The 21,551-nt window shown below is 39.4% G+C and overlaps 1 protein-coding gene across 6 annotated transcripts in view; it reads right to left on the bottom strand.

The window, feature by feature from the left end:
• The window catches only part of ALKBH3 (alkB homolog 3, alpha-ketoglutarate dependent dioxygenase), a 53,830-nt gene extending 34,229 nt beyond the window's left edge, over window positions 1-19,601 (bottom strand). For 2 of the 6 annotated variants that reach the window (XM_073216440.1, XM_073216437.1), the window contains exons 1-9: window positions 19,288-19,446; window positions 17,445-17,599; window positions 16,968-17,068; window positions 15,507-15,541; window positions 13,048-13,095; window positions 11,735-11,797; window positions 11,507-11,610; window positions 9,839-9,927; window positions 4,543-4,752 (exon numbers count right to left, since the gene is read on the bottom strand). In XM_073216440.1, coding sequence (XP_073072541.1) covers window positions 4,543-4,752; window positions 9,839-9,927; window positions 11,507-11,610; window positions 11,735-11,797; window positions 13,048-13,095; window positions 15,507-15,541; window positions 16,968-17,068; window positions 17,445-17,532 — 738 coding nt within the window. In that variant the 5' untranslated portion in view covers window positions 17,533-17,599; window positions 19,288-19,446. The other 4 variants (XM_073216438.1, XM_073216442.1, XM_073216439.1 and 1 more) reach the window with 4 other exon arrangements.
• Between the last annotated feature and the right edge of the window lie 1,950 nt (window positions 19,602-21,551).

Below are 21,551 nucleotides of genomic sequence, written 5' to 3'. Positions count from 1 at the left end.
GAGCAGATTCAGCTGTAATCAGAAATTGGACTAATAAGTATGGATGACTGGAAAAACAGCAGTAGGGGGCTGACTGAAGAGGAAAAACAGCAGTAGGGGGCTGACTGAAGTGGAGGTTCAGTCACTACTATATGAATTCAGACACAGTCTAGTTTATACCATTTTTCCAATTTAAGTCAGTATTATATTATTTTGGATTCTAATATCCTCATTTCTTCTGAAGTCCTGGAAAAATATTAGTATTTATGATCAAACTGACCTTTTCACACTCCACTCTTCCAGCAGTGTGTAAAAAACAATTAGCAAGGGAGGCACTAAGAACTCCAATTCACTGGGAGTTCACAGAGCCTCTACCATTAGAAGTGGTTTTACAACCATTTCTTCTGGTGATATGAACAAATTTACACCTTTTAGAAGGTGCTAGAGAGAGGAGTGGTTAGAGAAATGTCCAACTTGCTTTACCTAAATCACCTTGAGGTAGATCGAAGCCCCTCACATTTTCAGGATTCAGCTGATGAAAGACAGAGCCTATCCATGGGTAATTTGCTAGAAAAACAAGGCTTTTGGCATTTAAACCTCCAGTGCTTCACAAACTTCCTGCTATTATCTAATAACAGCACTCCCTCTCCCCGCCCCGCCCTCAGCCATCACTGTTTCCATGGTCACCGACAGAGAAATAGCAGCCTGCCAAACGGCTTTTGTAGTTCCTTTTGCAGCTTGTTTTTCAGTATAGAATTAAAGCTAGCTGGGAAAAGAACCAGACTAATCTTTACAGCAGGGACACACATGCGGTTTGAAAAGAACAACTGGGTTTGGGACAAGGAATGTAGAAAAAGCTTAAGTGAGTTCATCTTGGTAGAGTAGAAAAGGTTCTTGGTTTCTAAAAATGCCTACTGAAGTATATATTTGGGAAGCTTTACTTTTGTCTTAAGACAGTATATCCTGACATGGCCAAAAGACAGATACAGTGCTATTCACTCAGTCTTTAATTGACTTAACAACAGAAGGGATGAGGTGAATGGAAGAGCAAGATCAGGCAAGTCTACTATGCCCCCGAAGTACCTTATTATCATTAAAGGAAATGGTAATTTACTCTAAAATCAAAATGAATGAACAGGAATTGCCAGACTTGGACTGGAGGACAGTGAACAAAGGATGGGCATCTTGGATGAGAGAAATGTTTAATCTTGGAGATGATGCATGCACAAAGCTGACTGAGCCAACTGCATGAATCAGAGGGGGGACTGATGCTTAGGAAACAAAGATCTCCTTACCATCCCAGCACAGGGAGAAATTGTTAGCAATGCAGTGTGTAGAACTGGGGCAGCTGTCAGAAGATCAGCAGCTCCAGAAAGCTGCCTAAGGTGCCAGACTGCAAAACAAACAGCTGCTACAGGGGTGGAGGAGTTTGTTTAAAAAAAAAAAAGGACAATTTTTTTTCTGAAAATGACCCAAAACAGAAGATTGTCTGTCTCCAAACTGGATATTTGAATAAAGTGCAGGAATCTTATGATTCTTCTGTATCAGTTTCAGAAGAGAAACTTTGACAGGAGTCCAATAGATATCAGCTTTTCTTCTGACAGGTTAAAACTAACTGGATTTTGAAAGAGATTCCTTCCCCAACCTGTAGCATGCTCCAAATGCCATGCTGACAGACATGAAAATTATAATCTGTAGTGCATACCAAGGTAGGCTTCTAAGAGTTACAGAAAATCAGACTCCTACCAACTCCACACAGAAGACTAACCTAATTTATACTTTTAAATTTATGTTTTTTCTTGAGTTGATGAATCGTGAGTCATGTTCTCAGAGCTATCACCACAGTTTAGAAAGAAAAGTAGACACAGATTTGCTATGACATGACCATCTCCTTTCAACCCTTCAGAAAAGAGATCATTATAATAAGATATAGATGATGTACTCTTAAAACACATTTCCAAGGCTGTCAACTCAAAGAAAGTCTTCACACCTCTAGTTTAACTAGATTTGTGGAGCTCTCCCTCAATTTCTGATATCTGTTAAGGAAATTTGAGGGAGTCTTTCCAAAAGTTTAAACTTGGATCTTGTTAACCCAAGAATAGAACTTACAGGTTCTTGGGAAAAAGGTCATTTTTAAACTGTACTCACCAATATGTAATTATAATTTCAAATATATTAATCTTCAATTTTCCACCTTAAACAAAAGCCATAACTGAAGGGATATACAACTGCATCAAATTCAATCACAAGCAATTCTGTGCAGGAAGCCAAAAATTATTAGTCAGTAACCTGAGGTACAGATACCTTTACATTCTTCCCAAATCCTTTTTCCTCAGCAAACTGTTTCAAAATCTCAGACAATTTTCTTACTTATTAGGTATGTATTTTTATCAAATCGGCTACCACAGTTATAGTGCAGATTCCTGCGCTGTCAGCAGACAATTAAGGGGACTTTACCACATTTTTAGTATTTCATTGTTTGTGCTTTCACTCATGTTCATCAAAACAGACTTTTAAGAAGCCTTCAGTGTGGGCAGTCTCCCTCTTAAACAGATTTTGTTCCAATTGGTTGCCCTCAGTAACAATGTTATATGGTGGATTCTTCATCCATGCATTAACCTGTAACATAACTTAAGTGTATTACCAAGAAAGAGTTGATGAGAAAATGAAGACTTTCAGTTGTCTGGAGGGGAAGAAGAACAGGCGTATCTGGACACCAGCACATTGTTAATGCTTAGTAGCTGGAAATTGCTCGTACAGTACAATTACCAAAAAGCATGCTTTGGGAATTCTTAATCTTCAAATCTATAAATAGGCCCCAAATGTTTTTAAAAAGGGGGTGGTGGTGAATATATGTGTATAAAGACATAGTAACTGAATATTTAAATACCTGGCAACAAAGAAAATAACTGCAAAGAACTAGAGACTAGTATTACACCAAAGACTATACTAGATATACTATAGCATATTTGCCAATCAGATAGATGGAAGATAACTCTGAGAGGAAGGCACAACACTAGCATGTCCAAGATCATGAGCTCCAGGAGGGGAAAGATGATTTTGTCTTACTCATTCACTGCTGCAGCCCCAACTCCAGTACACACCTGGCAGTGTTCCATATGTCTGGCTTGAAAACAGATTCTGAACTTACAAATGAGACATGCGATATTTCTCTGCTATTTATGTAATAAGAGTCTTACTAAGGGCAGGCTAAGTTCTTCACATGTGTGAACTTGGGATTTAACTAAGTGGAATATGGGTATAAAAGCATAACCCCACCTAAAGAGAATATGGCAAAGGTTGGATAGTCTGCTTCTCAAGTGGAGCTCCCTGGTGCCAATGAAACTGTGAAAGCTATTTCAAGTGCTCAGGGAGCAAGTCCACTCTGTAAGTCACTGGCGACTGACAATTCCCTTCTAATACAGAGCAAAGTTTCTGTGCAAACCGAAGCAAGAAAACCTTAATCAATGGAAATTATACCAACAAAAGTACTTCAGGGCTAAATACAAAACAACACAATATGCTTTAAAACATCACGCTTGGCAACCCAAATGCACATCAGGAACACAGGCCAGTCCATTATCTGTATTTTCAGAGAAGCATATCTGATGAAGAACAGACATGAGCACTAACTACTAATTATGTGTCTGGATTGGGTCATATTCAAAACACAGCCTTGTAGGCCTTCCACACTGACGGGGTCTGGTTTAATGTTGTAAGCTGAATGATCAGGCACCTTGGTTAGAAAAAGACCATGGAAATAAGAAAATTTGGTAGAGATTTGCTCTTTCCTTACGGTTGCTTCTTTTTATCTATCTTAGCCCCAAGGTTCCACCTTTTTGATTTAAAAAATTAACAGCCCTAGTATCCCTCAGATGTCACATAATATAGTTAAGAGCTGGGATGGAAAGCTGAAGTTGTTATATAGTACAGTCCCTGCTTCTCTACTTGAACGTGAATATCTTGCCACCTCTGATAATTTGGCTTGAATTTTCTCTCTCTGAAAGAATTACAAGATTCATCTGTATTTCAGGAAATGACTAAGAAGGCAGTGAGGATGCATGTGCTGCTCTGTCATAGAAAAGTGGCAACACTGCCATGAAGACAACTTACTAAAAATAAAGGATGCTCCAGGGGTATCTTCCTTGAGCCTCCTTTCTCTCCCTGCTTGTCTCCACTGGCTTGAGCCTTCCCTGTATAAGCCCTCCTTCACAGCATTGATCATAACTCCAATTACTTCAGTAATTAGTAGTATCTACTTACTCCCTGTCTCCAGGAGGACAGGGACTGAGCTTGTCCTTTCTGTCAGAGGCAATGAGCAACCAGCACCTGACACATGGGAGGCAGAAACAGAAAGTTTCTGTTGCAAATGAAAGAGTGGCCACTGTGGAAGTCAAAAGTTAAACACGGGGCAAGCAATCAGCTGAAAATGTTTCATCAGGAAAATACAAACTCCTAGCCTCTAAATCTGAAAACAGGAGCTTTTAAGGAACCTACTCTTTTCACAAATTAGGAGGCAGGAAGAATATTCTTAAAAAGGAGAGAAAGAGAGAGAGTACTCACAGGTGGGGGCCTCTTCCTCATTTCAAAAGTGCGTGTGGCACCAAAACTGAGTGAAGCAATGACAGGGCACCTTCCTAGGGAGGGTTCATCATCACTGTGCCAGTCCACACTGTCCTTCTCATTTCGGTAAAGATTGCAGAGCAAGGAGTTGAAGGTATGGCCAGTGTTCTCTTCAATTTGGTTCTTTAGTGTGTGCAGCACAGGAAGCCACTGCAGCAAATAGGCCAAGAAAAGGGACAGAGACAGTTCACGTAAGACACAAGGTAGCAGCTACATGGAAAAACAGAAAGACTGCAACATCAGGCAAGTTATAAACAGGGGCATGGAATAAGCAAACCACTTGGATGTAATAAACAGAAGGCAAGAAGAGTAGTTTCATTCTCTCCCATTATTTCCATTTTGAAGCAAGTTAACATCTGCAATTTGATTAAGGTATTAAAGTTGAAATAGCAGTGCCATGAGGACCAGGCCTATTTAGCCATCTCATCTTTTCCAGGTTACATACGTGACCCCTGCAAAGAAGCAACTGTAAGTACATCCAGGGCAGTCACCCTGGTGGCATGAGGATGGTAAATGGAGCAGCAAGGCCAGTCTGCCACCACAGCTGATGGGTTAGCAGGTAGTTAGCAGACACAGACTGAAGTCCGAGGAGTGGAACGACTTCCTGCTGGGTGGCTGTCTGTTCATTCTATCCTTGTTTTATCATAAATAGTAGAGCTGCTTTTAAAAAAAAGATATTTAATGTTCCCAGAGTGACTAACTTTTAAGAACAGAACCTGAAGAGGAAAAACATTTTACAGAATGGAAACATGACATTCATGGCCTTGATAAGCATACAAGCTGTCAACCATAGACAGATTCCACAGCTCTTCCTGAGCACCAAGTTCACTTACATAGTTTATATTTGGAACCCACTGTCTTTCCATGTAGATTATAGGAAGCTGTCACCCTTGACCTTAAATTGTATTTGGGAGCTACCTATAATCAGCATAGCTTGTACTGGTTGTTAGCATTTTACATTTTTTCCCTCCAAGAAATCTCAAGTGCTTTACAGAGGTTTCTTTAGGACAGTGCTTCTCACACAACTATCAGAATAATTGAGGACCTCAGAGACCTTCTGTTCAAATGCATTACAGCTATGATACCTACCATATTAAAAATTAAAACTGAAGATTTAAACTCTTGGTTAATTGACTTAGAAAAATAACAAACCCATTACATATTAACATATTATTTTATGAAAAATAACTATTTTCCAATATAAAAAACTGGCAAGAATGGCACTGTTTTGCAAATCTCTTTAATGTCTGGCTTAATGGAAGAGAGCTGATTCTTGTATCTAGTAGATCTGTTGCACTAGCTGTTTCTGCTGATGTATATGAAGAAAATGGGCCACACAGATATACAGTTAGAAAAAACAGAAGTCTTCTATGGCCCTTTCAAATAATTATAGGTTTTTTTAATATTACACCAAAAGTCAACAAGTACTTCTTAAAGGTCAGCTGCAATGCGGAATCTGAAAACCTATCGACAAACTTTTCAGAATGATACATTTAAACCCACCAGTCCAGCTTGCACTTTGAAGGATCTTTTAATCTTGCATGATTCTGGAATATCGAGCATTGATCATTTGGAAATTACTGGTTCACTGAGTTATGCAGATCTTCTGTTGACATATTTCATTACACAATATTAAAACAATCACATACCACTCAACAGAAAGGCTAAGTAATGGGAAGTAGTCAGGCTCAAAGTGGCAGATAGAGGAGTTTTTCCAAAATTCTACCTTTGGCTTGAAAACTCATCTGTCATCATTAGTAACAAATCCTGTCCATTGTTTTTCTTGAAGTGGCACTCAAGTCAGTTACTATGAGAAAATATCTGTCACATACTCATCTGAATAACTACAGTTTGTCTCTTAGTTGTTTTTCCTAGTAAAAATGGTCCATGTTATAAAAGTAGCTATTTCAACTTAGAGCTTAAACAATCACACAAGTGTTTTTCCTCAACAACCATTATACTTGAATGTAACAGGAGTGCTTAGTGCTTAATGTATACTTCCCATTTCATCACACTATTAAAGAGATGTACTCAAAATGAGATTTAATAAAACTAATAATGTTTGCTGCTTCATTGAGGGTCATTCTTAAATGAAACCAGCATTTATTTTTTACACTGGAAGTGCATGGTGCTCAATAATACAGTGATTACCAGTGCGGTTTGGTGACAGTGCCTTGATTTGTGCTAAAGCACCAGCACTTTTATCCACCATTACTTTCATGTCATCAATGAAATTCAACACAGTGAAAATATCATCTAGTCTTAGTATTACTGTAAAAGTAGTTTTGACCTTGTGAATTCCCATAAAGGATTTCACTGACTTCCCACCCCCACCCACAGGGATCCACAGACTCTACATTAAGAATTAACCACTTTCAAGAACCCCTTCAATGTCCACGTTCTATAGTAGCAAACGACTGGATGTTCAGCAAAGGAAAGCATTAATTAAGTATATCCCATGACTATTGTCAGGTATGACTGTCAGGGAAGCATAGGTGGGAATCACTCAGTTTTGCTGTGATGAAGAAGTCATGATAACAGCTAGATTCCTTGTTATGGATATCAGCATTACATCCTAAGCAGAGGAGTTTAAGAATAAACACAACAACCACAAACAAAACTTAGATCAATAAAACAGAAATGTTATTAAACTAATCTATGTTCTGGAGAATAAATTCCACAGTAATGTTAACAAGCTGTATTTCCTATTTATTTTATGGCTTAAGTTTATCTTCACGGAGATAAAAGTCAGATGCTAGAATTATACACCTAGCAAGAAAAACAAGAATGTAAAGAAAGAAGATAACTTTTCTGCAATGTGACACAGAAACTAATTAGCACCTCTCTGACTTGCTTAGGAACTGAACACTGTGATAACACCAAGTTTGTATTATGTTTCTAAGTAAGTGTATTTTTTCTTGGATATTTTTGGTGGTGAAGTAAAAAAAAAAGGGGATAATGAACCAGAGGATTAATTTAGACTCTCCAACCAATACTCTATATACAGATCCCTCAGAACTGAATGTCTAAATCAAAATTCAGCATCATCTCACTGTTCAGTGAAGACATGTTATCCTTAAAAGACATTTGAAGAAAACAGTATGAGAAAATATGAATCAAAGAAGTAAAAGGACCTATTCAGTGGATTTCAAACCATGTCTTGTAGAGTCCTAGATACCACAGTGGTGCCTTTGGGATTACAGCAGGAGAAAGGAGAGGTCAAGCTGAGGAAACTCCCTGCTACTCAAGGCATACTTTTATTTTCATATATTGGGTTCATATAACACTTAGTTTGGACAAAGACTAAAGGAAGTTTCATAACCTATGACTGAATCTGTTCCTATGCTATGGATTTGAAGCCTGAGATAATCACAATTTTTAAGTTAAACAAGTGCCCCAATACAACATATAATCACATTAGCGAGTCCATCCTTAAAATATCTGAGAAAGAAGCATCTCTTTTGATTTTGTTCAAGATGGTAAAAAAATAAACTAAATCTATTAGCAATAAATACAAAGTTATGAGCCAGCCAAATTTGACTGAGGAATTCTAATTTGACAACAAAAGAGGCTTGCTGAAATAAATGAGGGCGCACATACACAGATGATCACAGAATACTAAATAGCTACAAAATATGCCGTAAAACAATATTTAATGATAGCAAAACATGTTAATGATACAGCTAAATGAAATACAGTATAATTTTTTACAGAAAAATTATCTATATACATTTGTGTAAAATTAAAAAAAGGCCAGAACCAAAACATTATCCATGAAATGTGGGTGAAAGCATTATCCAAAATTTTAATTTTCTTTATGCGTATCTGTAGTTTCTAAATTTTCAATAGTAAACATACTAATTACATTATAAGAAAAGAATTGTCATTAAAAAAATTCTTTTGAAGAAGTGTTAAAATGTCCTCAAAGCCTACGTGGCCTCCCACTCAGAGGATTTTATGGGCCTAATGCTTAGACTAGGCAGTGGTTCTCAACCAAGGCAATTATGCAGCCCCAGCAGATGTTTGGCAGTGTCTGGAATCATTTTTGGCTGTCACAACAGGGTGAGAGGTGCCTCTGGCATCTGGTGGGCAGAAGCCATGGATATTGCTCAGCACCCTGTATTGCACAGACAACCCCAACAACAAGAAGTATTGGCCCCAAACTGTCTGTGACACCAATGTTGAGAAATCCTGTTGTAAGACATTAACTAGAGTGGATGTGAAAACACTTATTCCCCGGAAGATGTTTAATCTGCAACTTCTCTGCTAGGACTGTTGACAAGAAGATAAATTAATTCTGACAGAAAGATGCCTAGCAGTCTAGGTTGGACCAGCCTAGTTCAATTCTTCATGTTTCCAAATCAACCTCAGATATATCCCTCAACACTTTCCAGGGTTACACTCTAAATGGAGCCCTAGAGACCAAGGCCTATAGCTATCTCCTCACATGGAAAAGCATGGCCCCTCCCCAGTCAATAGTTTATCCCTGAACATTTTAATAAAGTGGTAGTTAATGATTACAAATTACTAGAAGCTCTAAGATGTATCACATTTCTGTTTATCCCAATGCCATAAGCATTGACTTCTTCAAAGTCTCTTTCAATAAAGCATAACATTTGTCAAAGGCAAGATTCCAGGGACTAAACAGGGAGCTATTTCTTGGACCTTTACTCTATCCTCTGGACGAGCATAATTTATATACTAGAATTTCTTTGTTTACTGTCACAGAAATTTTTAAAAGCAAGAGCAGCATAGAAATAAGCCAAAGCACTGGTAAGATGGAAGTTTCAGAACTGCATCATAGAATGAATACAAAGTCAACAAGAAAAACAAGAGATTTTTTTCACAAATGGCAAAAAAGCCTGAGAAATAGAGAAATTCTGATCTCGTTGGCAGTCATAAAGACTTGGCCCCATAACAAATGTGTACCAAGGTATACACAGAAATACTATACCCAGAAAATTTGCACGGGGGTGGGGGTTGGAGATTATAAAACAAAGTGTTTCATTTTCCTGAAATCCTCCTATCTGTTTCCAGTTTTTTCTCATCCTCCAAGCTCATCTATGGATCAAAAAGCTTATCAAAAGTAATAAGCATACAGACTCAGTATCTGAAGCCAGAGGACTTTTTGAGCTAGGGACCATCATGCAGCTCTGAAAGGTAACTTACTTTTATTTTATAGTACTCTATAGTTTGTAGTTTATAAAAGCATACCAGTAACAATATTCCAACATACGTGAGGATTGGCTTCCACAGTGACTCCTGAGTAAGTGTAAGGAAGTTCTCCATACCATGCTGTAAGTCTTGGTTGCTGGTAAGTTACATCTAAGAAAAAAAATACAGGGTTTTTGAAATGGCTTAATGCTATTCAAGGTGCATCTACTGAGTGCCAACACCATGCCTTGCAGTGTGCAAGAAGCTATGAGAAATACAAAGGAGGAGGAGGAATGGACTCTGACCCGAGGTTCCACCTATGTCATACAGGACATGGGATTTCAGGAATAGAATGGAGAAGAGCTAAAAAGAAGACAAGAGAAGGTATGTGGGCAGAATCAGTATTGGCAAAGGCTCTGAGGTGGGAATATATTAACTTACTTTGTGTCAGGGATGAGACAAACAACAGTGAAGGGCACTGTGGAACAGTGGAGTCAGATTAAGGAGTATCTAAAAAGCAGGATATGGAAATTGGAGGATTTATGGCACAAACATCCATACAAGAAAAGACAAACTGTTCACCCATGTGCCACTGCTATACAAGCACTTTTGATTCCACATGAAGAAAAAAAGGACTCTGATCAGCCAAAGCATGTAGCTGATTTTAGTCAGAAGTTTGGCTGTCCAATTTATTTAGAGAGGGAGTTAACCACAGATCTGCTATTTTTCCCAAATTGATATCAACCACTATAACAATAAGAACAATAATAATAAAAGCAGCTAATATTCATTGAAGGCTTACTATGTACCACCAGCCATTCTATTAAATATTATCTCATTTTATCATCACAACAACCTTATAAAGGAGCTATTATTATTAGGTCCATTTTTCAGATCAGAAACCAAGGACTGGAAAATTATTTAACTGTTATTTGCTCAAAAATAACAATTACTTTAAATGACAGGAAGCTATCAAAGTCAAGTCTACCACCAAAAGCCCCACTGTAAAAACTGATGGAAGTCAGGAGAAAAAGCTAATTCCTATTCTGATTCCTAGTCTGAGTCACAAAAATGAAGCCAGTATACTTTGCCTCTTTCTTCACAGAAAATTTAAAATCATTCACTGTGCCAGAAAGGAAATTTTCTACTAGAACACTGACGCCCCCCAGTGGCCACCTCTGGTAGAACAGGCACTGCTGCCCGTGGATGCCCACGGGAGGGCAGTTTCCAAGTCAGGTCATCTTCACAAGCACAGGAGCGCACACGTGCTGAAGCTAAAGGAAACTGGACTCCTCTAGTGAAGTTAAATGAGAATAGAAAGATGGTAAGAAGGATCACAAAAGAATGTATGCCAAAGAGAATCAGAAAAAAAGCTAGCTCTGGAAGTTTCTACGAAGAAAGAGGAAAGATGGCACCATCTGAAGTCATAAAGGCAGTGGACAAACACAAAACAAAGGGAGGTAAGCACGCCAGTCACAGTTCTGCCAATCCAAACTCCCTTCAGTTCCCTGCACTTCCACTTTCACAGCCCTGCCCTGTTCTCTTTGATCTCTAGGCCTTCCACCTGCAGTTTCTTTGCCTGGAATACTTTCCCGTTCGCTTTGACTAGTTAATTCCTACTAATCCTTAGGCTCTCCATTTGGTTTTGAATCTGTTTAAGTCTGGTGGTGGTGAAAGAGGCAGTATGTTAGAAAACCCTCTGGAAAGGGAGACCAGTCGGCAACAGCTGTGGTCTCTGAGATCTACTTACTCTCTCTGATGCCAGTCCTCTGTTTCCAGGGAATATCTTGACAGAGCTCTTCCAATACCCAGTCGGCTTCTTTTATGTCAATGAAGCCAGGATACAAACTCACCCTTGATACAGAAGGAGCCATGATTAACTAAAGAACACAGAGAGGATGGACTAATCTCCAGCCAGTAGCTGCCTCGTTACTCTGGATACTTTCTGTTTGGGGTAGATGAAATCATCTCACCATACCTTCCATGGCAAGCAGAGACCAGTATCACTCCTATCACGATGCTCTGGATATAAAACAACCTCCTTTCATAGCAAGACAAATGGAGAGGCAAGGAAGGGAAAAGGGATGCATGAGGGCTTTTGAAGACTTAGTTCCAAAGTTGCTCCAGCATTGCTTGGCTGTGAAACCTTGGGCAAATTACTTAACCTCTTTGAAACTTTGTTTTTCTTATCTGTAACACAAAGATGATATCTATGTCACAGGGTCATTGTTAAAAGTAGATAACTAATAAAATGCCTGGCCTATGATATCTTAACAATTGACAGTCTTCCTAGACTATGCCAAATTGCAGGGAGTGATCATTATGACAGCATCAAAATAAACACTTCCAAATGAGGGGTCTTTCTTTCACTAGATATACCTTCTTGTAAAAAGGCAAGGTCAGCTCAAAATCATTTTGGATATCCTTCTTAAGAAACATTCTGAAAGCCCTTGGAACATTTTCCTAAAGCCCACTCTTTGGAAGGAGCATTTGACTTTTTAGAAGAGCCAAAGCTCGCCTGAAGCCATACCTGATTAACACTGACACATGATCAAAGTGATGCAACTGGTTTTCTTGAGTGACTGTTAAGCCTGCTTTAAAAGGGAGGTTCCAAAAAGGGTTCTAACAGTGGCAGTGCTTCCCAGTCCAATAGAAGCTCTCTCTAAGGAATTCATTTAGATACATAAGTTCTGACATATTTATTTTAAATGCCACATTATTTTAGAGTGACAGTCAACACACTCATACATTAAGGTGATGCTTTCAAATGTTTTCAAAACAATGACTAACATTTAATATGCCCTAAGTTGCAAATGCTTTAACTTCCCTGAAATAAACTTTAATGTAGATTAAAATATTAATCTATTAGTTTAATTAAGGATTAACATAACTTCGTATGTTATATATAATAATATATGGTTAAATAATGTGTGTAGGAATACAGATATAGCAATATTATAATAATATAATGTAGCATTCACAACACAGAAGTTGAGGCTAGACCAACTCTTATTTTAAGTTATTATGTGGCACAAGGGAAAAGTACTCAATCTCCCTGGGCCTCATTTCCTCACCTGAAAAACCAAAGAAATAATAGTTGCTATACGTGACAGAGAAACTATGAAAATGTTTTGAAGTTAGAAGTGCTTTGTAAAGAGAGATATTACCAAATTCTTACTCCTCAGGAATTTAAGGGATAGAAGTTATCTATTTCAAGTAAGGCAGTAGAATATTTTAAGAGATTATAACTTGGTAATAATCATAGTCACTTTCTAGTGAGGATTCACTTACCTAGATACACCTGTGGGTGACAGGCTGATTTCATACACACCCTCTTTGCTAAAGAAGCAAAGAAAACAGATTTGTTGGTATGTGGCAAAACAACACACTCCACTCAGTATAAGGGCTGTCCTTTAGAGTTCCTAAAGTCCACTCTGAGGGTGCATTATGAGGGAGGTGTGGCCCCACCTTCCACCACTGAGATAAAAGGCAAGATGGTGGTACACCATGCATGGCATTGGGAATAGAATCTTGACAGTATCAGGTCACAGAGACAAAGACTGGGATAAAATGAATTCTGATTCTACCCTATACATTTTACCCGTAATTTAGGCTGATATGGTCCACACAAAGGGGTGCCAAACAGAGCACCCCTTTGGAAACTCTGGAATAGGGATGCATTTAACAGGTAGCAAGCACATCTCAGGGCTCTGAGCTTCTGCTGCTTTCAAAGATACATGTCTAAATGAGGTTCCTCCTCTGATTAAAATATCCTTCAAAGGCTCCCCAGGAACTTCGCAGCATTGCGTTCAAGGTCCCTATGATCTAGCTCCATCTCCTGACAGCTCCCACCAAGTCTTCCTCCTCCAGCCAGAATTATTTCTTGGGATCTCCTGAATACACCATGTTTCTAATCCTTCTTTTCCTCCTCACCATCCAGCAGCCCCAGTCCAATCCACCCCCAGCTTTTGTCCAGTGGGAAATTCTAATTAATCCTTCAAAATCTCAGCTTAGCATCCTGTGAACCTTTCCATGCCTTTAATCCACCCAAATGATGTTAGACATTTCATCCTCTGTGCTACCACTAGAACTTACTACAAGTCTACTGTTTCATGATATTCAGGATTACAACTTAACTGATAACATGTCTACTTCATTTACTAAACTGTGGGCTACTGAGGGGCTAAGAATAGGTGGTTATTCTCTTGCCCAGTGTCTGGCATATAATAGATGGGCAATAAAAACTTAATGAATTTAATCAAATGTGCCAAAGTACAAAACTGTGGCAGATGTGTAGGGTGGTGAGGCCCATGGTGAGCCAAGTGGCCCAGACTGGATAGATGCCTCTGTCAAGATAACTACGTGAGATCCTTCTCAGACAGAAGTATGTTACAGACAACAGTGTAAAGGGGCAGTTTCACATCACCCTCTGCCATGAGTTAGCACTTCATGATCTCTGAGCTGGGCTGCTAGGTAGATGTGTGAGCCCCTCTGAGCCAAACGTAGGCAGAGCTATTGTCATATATATTTACTACATGTCTAAATGAGTTGTCTATACAGTTTCCCAGAGTGTAAATACAATTTTCAATGTGATATATTTTGAGCTACATTTAGAAACTGGCTCAATTCAAATGTGGGTAACATTTCTGGCTATTAAAAGAAACTTTAACATGGCTCACTTTAGATAACCAGAATTAACAATCCCTAGGGTCAAGTACGAATGAGTTCTGTCATTCTGCCCTGACTTGCAAATTCACAAGTGCCCATTTTTTCACCTGACTGTCCCATCTATACCTTGTAACAGGTTTCAAGTTTGTCTTTATCACCAATAGAAATAACATCATATTGTTATTTGTAAAACAATCAAAGACAGTAAGAGCTACTAGACTGGGTTTTACATGACTATGTAACCCAAACACTTAATATTACAGACAAGGAAACTATAAAGTCCAGAGAAATGGAAATAACTTACCTAAGGACTAGTTACATAGCTAACTAGTGGCAAGGGCATGACTATATACCCTCTTTGTAAATATGATGACTCTGATGTTCGTTTCAAATTATTCTAAGATATACAAGTCAACCTGCAAATAGTCAAACAGTTTAACAGTCTGCTCATGAGCAGTAACATACACATTAATGCTTACTTCCCAAAAAAAGGGATGCTTTCTACTGACAATTTATCTGTATCAGATGGAAACTGAGAAGCAGGAAGAGCCAAGGTATCTTACCATTTTGGAAAAGAACATTTTAGATAAAGATCAACATAGGAAGAATGTTTCCTATCATTTAAATTGTTTTGGAACAGTTCTGAGATTTTAATAAATGGACATTTAAGGTAAGCTAGACTTCTAACAACTTTTATGAGTACTGTTAGTAAAATGATAACTAAAGACTTCTCAGAGAGCTACATGTCAGTGACTCAGGAAAAATCTCCCTCTGTCTTTACCTAGGAGATATTTTAGCTTATTGTTTACAGACATATTAATGAAATAGGGTCAAGAAATCTCTACTAGAGCCAGAGTTTAATATACAGATATCTTGTTGCATTTTATATACCAAGAGCAAATTCAAAAAGATTTTTCAAAAAACCAAGTTTAAAGACATCTGAGATAGGTATATCCCAGCCTAAAATTAAAACCTAATTGGGCCATTATCTCTTCCAGATGGGAAAACCAGGGTGCCAGAAAGATCCCAGGCTCTCAATTTCACTGTGGGCAACAGCTGCATGAAGGTAGCAAATCACTTACTCAATCACTCGTGGCTCTGGCGCTCTGCGTATTACCTGCAAGGAAATAGATTTTATTTCTGGAATGATTCCTAATTCTCAAGGGGGCTTACTTGCAGGATTCTCTTTTCACCTATGGTAAAAAATAAATCTGTTTTGAGGTGAGGCTCAGAACCTCACCCCCCCTGTTTTGAGAGAAATCTTCTGCATCCGTGGATGTTTTGCTGCCCTTGTCTAGCTTGGATTAATACTTAGTCCATAGGCACACACCTGATCATCTACATTTGCCCTCTTACAGCACTAAACTATGTTTTCTATCTTTATCTTGCATCTACCTACCACTTTCAGCATTTTATTAAAAATAAAAATAATAATAATAATAAAGGGAGAAATGTGGGATCCACATATAAATCAAGTATAAAAATCAAATGAATATTCATATTTGATCTGATTGTTTATAGTTCATAATGCGTGATCAAAACCGAAAGTTTCTGTGATGAATGCCCTTGTACTATTCACCATGTAACTTATTCACTATGTAAGAATTCGTTCTCCATGTAAGAACTTGTTCGTTATGCTTCAGAAGATTGGAGACTGACGAGAATTAGGCTTGAGATGGATTAATGATTGTGCATTGAGCATTGACCCCCCTATACAGAATTTTATTGTTGTTAACAACCATTTGATCAATAAATATGAGAGATGCCCTCTCAAAAAACAAATATATATATATATATATTCAATGTCTAAAATAAAATTAAACAAAACTATACTGCCCTTTGATCTAGAATTAATATGCAGAATAAATGGATAAGCTCACCCCCCAAAAAAAATAAATCTGTTTTAAAACTATTCCTTTTTTATACCAAGCTATTAATATCCCACCAGACACCCTTGTTTCTGCTGTTCTTAGAACTATAGTTGCTAGGGGGCAGTTAAAAAAAATGATACAATTAGAATTAATCTATTTTCCTAGCAGCCAGCAGTTCTGGCAAAACCTTCCTGCCAGGAGAAAAATAGAACATATACCATGAACTAAGGGGTTTTAATAACTATTTATGCAATCATTACTACAGCAAGATGTCTGACTTTTTAGCTCTTTTCTATGTTATGAGAAACAGTGAACCTTCAGTTTCTTACATTTTTTTTCCCTATAGGAAAAAATTTCAATCCAATTGCAGAGACGTCTGCTACACTAGCTCTGAAGACAACATGGTTTTAGGATGGTTAGAACTCAGATAACCAATGCAAGTTCTAGGCAAGGTATAACCAACCTCCTTGTCAAAAATGTGGTATACATATGCCCATAAATTGGAGGCAAACTACAAAGAATCCTCAGACATACTAATTAACTGATTATTATAGGCCTTTCACTCTCCTTTTATTGGTGAATTTATTCAGTCACTATTTACTTAAGTGTCTACTATGTGAATATAACTTTTATAGCAAATCTTTTACTGTTGTAGGAGAAACAAAAATTTACCTGCTGGGGTTCGTTGAACACAAACTGTCTGTCCGACAGATGCTCCTTGTTCATCCAGGTCTGACCAGGCCTTTGATGGAGAAGGTTCTTAGCAGTGGTAGCTGCAGCAAGAGAGAGAAGAGACTCACACCAGGGAAAGTCTGCTCTCACCACCTTCTAGTGAGCAAGGACCAATAAAATGTACTTAAGAGATAACCTATTTGACACTGAGAAATTAACTAGTAAAGTCTATAGAAGACCTCCACACACACTGAAAGGTTTGAGAGCAGTTTCTATGAGAAATACTAAAGATCAACCCTTAGCTTACTGTCAACAAAATCAGACAAAATACCAGCTACATTTTAAAATAAGTCCTTAACATCAACTGAAATACAAGTCTATTATAAACCAAAAGGATATAAATAAAAGAGGATGATGGTTGTACACACATGCTAGTACACCCAAGACCCACCCCTTCCCACCCACCCAGGTTCTTGCCTGGCTGAGCAACAGCCTGGCTCTTAGCAGGGCCAGCCCAGGCTCCCTGCACTCGGGCTCGCTGTCTTTTGTCCTCCATGTTGGCCATAAAGGCTTCTGCTCTTAGCTTTCAGAAGATTTCATTCCTGATTCAAACCACACAATGGTAACTGTTTCTAAAAAGAAAAAAAAGGCATTTTTAGTTAGGGTTATGAGAACGTGTACTACTAAGTGGGTAATTATAATCCTTTTAGGAAGTAAAGGTAGCTCAGTAGCAATCAGAGCTTCTATGTAAAATCAACTTCTGACATCACATCTCAATCAAGGAGCCTACTAAGTCACTTCCACCTGCTGGTTTTAATGCTTACCTTTTGCAATCTTACAGTACTTTTCCTTCTTTCACAGGAAAGGACATGTTAAGGAATTCTAGGATCTATCATAAACCACATTACTTTTATTAGTCTCCAAGAGCAGAACACAAGGAAACTGTAATAACCCTCCACCTATATGGACATTGGGAAATAGGCTGAGACTCAGTTTCCAAGCACATCTCCATATTCCATTACCACTCGCTGTATCAAAGTTCCCTGGAAGCCTGTTAAAAACACCCATAACCTACCTAAGATCTGATTTAAGATGGATACAGATGTTTGTCTTTGTAAAAAGCATTGTAGCAGATGGTGATGGCAGGTATACATGAAGCTCACAACGTTAAGTGGCTCACCCAGAGTCACTCGGGAAATCAATAATAGATAACATTCAAATTTTATTAAAGTTCCTGAGGAGGATGGGTGGGAAGGGGGGAATAAGAGGGTTGGGAGAAAGAGGGTATTACGATTAGCATGTATAATTAGCATGTAGTGGGGGGCATGGGGAGGGAGGTGCAACACAGGGAAGACAAGTAGTGATTCTACGCTGATGGATATTGACTGTAATGGGGTGTGGTGGGGGGTACTTGGTGAAGGTGGGAGCCTAGTAAACATAATGTCCTTCATGCAACTGTAGATTAATGATAACAAAAAAAATTTTATTAAGTTCCAGTTTTCAGCTAATTGAAAAATCCACCCCATATGGCAAGTAACACTAATTTGACACTTTTGACAAAAAAAATTTTAGGGCCCAGCAAATACAGGAGCACAGATACAAACAAAAACTAACAAACAAAAACAAATGGTGGTTCACACCACATGTTCTTCTGAACCTATGATACCGCTTTATAGGTCTATCTAAAAAAACTTCAAATCTAGTTCTCAAAGGGTACAAGCTCATTTTATAGCTTGTTTAGCCTACAGATTCCCAGGCCCCATTCCCACATCTTCTGATTCAGTAGAGTTGAGCTGGGCCCAGGAATCTATATGTTTAACAAATTCCCTCAGATGATACGTAATTCTTCTCCTTTAATAGGTGGGGAGATGAAGGCGGCAGCCATCTGCCCAAAAAAGTTAATGGCAGAATCAAAGACCAACTCTCTAGTCCTACAAGATATGTAGAGGAAGCCCTTGTTTGACAATTTCTCTCAATTAAGGCCATAAAAGCTTAACACGTCAATTAGCTACAGTTCCTGTTTTGGTGACAAGGGAGTGAGGTGTCACAACTGGGGACAGCTGTTGAAAATGCAGATTCCAGAACCGCATCCTAAACCCACTGTAGTTGTGGAGTAACAGCTACCCCACCTGCCATCCTGGTATTCTTGACCCAGATAAAGCTTGAGAACCTTGTTGCAGTGACAAGGGCAAGGACTCTGGCGCTAGCCAAGATTGGCTTTGATCCAGGTCTGTCACTTCCCAAATGCATGACCTGGTGGCAAACGACTTCCCCTTTCCACGCCTCAGTTTTTTTCCCCTATCAACAAGGAAAACAATACCTCTCTCACGGTGGAAGTGCGGATTAAGCGATCCCGGGAGGTGAAAGAGCCTGGTGGACCTCAGCAACGGTTAGCAACTTTCCCCATTTCAGAACCTTGTCTTCCAGGAGGCCCGGGAAGGAACCCCGCCCCAGGAACCGGGGGACGCCGGGAAGCCGCACCTACCAGCGGAGCCCGGCACACACGTTCAAACACGTAGGTCCCCAAGCAGCTACCTCCGGCCCTGAGCCTACTCCTTTGCCTGCGGCCCGGGGAGCTTTAAAACTGCAGCACCGACTCCAACTTCCAATCACAGGCCGCACCGCCCGGCATTTCCTCTTGACGTCACGCACCGCCGCCGTTGTAGCTTCCGGCGCCGTTCTTGAGTCCTCGTGGCTTAGGTGTTCCCGGGACCCGGAGGCCCGAGTATTTGAAAGTGCAGATGGGAGGGCGGCGATTGGAAGGGAGCAGAGGGACTGGGGGTGCGGGGAGCCCGGGATATGGCGCAGGTGGGAATGAAGAGGTCTCTCCTAGGCCAAGCTCCCCCGAACCCTCAAACTGGAGCCGTCAAACGCCGGCATATTTGGTTGGCGGAGAGAGTGACTGGGTCTCAGCGCAGCTAACGGGAAGGCGAGAGGCTGGGGGAACCAGATCACGATCCGCTAAGCAAAAGGATTTTAATTTTATCTTCAAAGCCATGGAGTGTAAAATGCACCTCCTTTGTGTTCCCATTGCATCCTGTGCATACCTCGATCTATAACAGCGGCGTTCCCCACGCCTTATTCTTGATGGCTCTCCAGTGCTAAGCAAATTTTGTTTGAGTGAATAGACCAAAATTTCAGTCTGGACCAGATACTAGGTGAATAATCTGGGGCAAGTACTCCGCTTCTATAAATGGGCATAGGTCCTTTTGGGAGGATTAAATGAGTTAATATATTTAATGAATTTGGCACCATACGTGTAACATTAGATACTCTATAATGTTGAGAAGTGTCTTCCATTCACCCCATTTGAGTTCTTAAGAAATTAAAGCGGCCATGTTAAACCATGTGTCTTACAGTGTGAAATTAGCAAAAGTAACACTGAAGTAACAATTATTCTCCAAGATCTACCAAAGCAGTTAACTTAGAAGTCTTTAAAATAAGCTGTATTATGTACTGCTTAACCTACAGGAAGCTTAGTATACACCAGCAATATACCTACATTGTTGCTACTATCAAATTTAATTTTCACAGCATCCATTATTTTGTTATACTTGGTGACATTGGAGGAAAACTGGTTTATCCTAGAACTGAAAGGGGAGAAAAGTGGTAAGACCAGACTATAATTTTTATCTTTTTTCCCCCATCAACTAGTAATTTGTCAGTATCTACTTCTGGCTCTGGAACCTTTGCTGTATCTTCCAAAGGATATCATTTCTTTCTGTTCAGTGATTATGGTTTTGAAACAGGAACAAAGAAGGCTGGATTGAGGGGGTCTCTAAAAGTAGTGATTAAGACCTCTTCAGCCTCCAAGTAGAACATTTCTCAAATGTCAATCCAAGGTCCTCTTGACACCCAAAGTAACTGCATTTTTAATAGACTGACCTGCAGTTTTACAAAGGGCTTAAGGTGATTCCGATGCATAAAAAGCCTGAATACCTTTTGGACATGCATAGGGTGACAAATCACTGTGGTTTGTCTGGAACTTAGGCGTTTTCCAGGAAACAGGACTTGAAGTGCTAAAGCCACAACAGTCCTGGGCAACTGAGATGGTTAGTCACCTAGATACATGTGTGTATAAACTATTAAAAAGATGTTTTTTATGGGTCTTGGTACCTGGGAGTCCTCATTTCCATTTGCTGTATCTGTTCTTATCGCGGGTGTGGTGGAAACCATGGGAGAGGGAATGAAGGTGAGGTTGCCAATTATCAGCCCACTGATTCTCACCTACAAATCTATCTTTCACTGTCCTGCTTGCAATACTGAAACAATTCTCCCTTCCCATTTGGCCTAATATTAGGGTTCATCAGTAGAGGATGCTGGAGGGACAGTAGAGGAAAGGGCCTCTTCCTGATTTCACTGTGCTCCCGTCAGCTGGCTCTGCAATGTGTGGTGGTCAGCCATGCATGGCACCTCTCTGTGGGCTGAATTGCAATGTTGACTTTACAACCTTGTTGAGTTTCTCCTGTGAAGTTAAGGCATAGGTTGGGAAGGAATGGGATCCTAAAACTTGAAATAGGGACATCTGTGTGGACCCAGATGAAACTGACAAATTTGAACATCCAGGTCATCCTTGAGCCTCCT

Source organism: Manis javanica, chromosome 11 (assembly GCF_040802235.1).
Source record: "Manis javanica isolate MJ-LG chromosome 11, MJ_LKY, whole genome shotgun sequence".
Taxonomy (NCBI): Eukaryota; Metazoa; Chordata; class Mammalia; order Pholidota; family Manidae; genus Manis; species Manis javanica.
The sequence above is the reverse complement of the archived record's forward strand: the minus strand, read 5'-3'. Positions and strand labels throughout refer to the sequence as shown.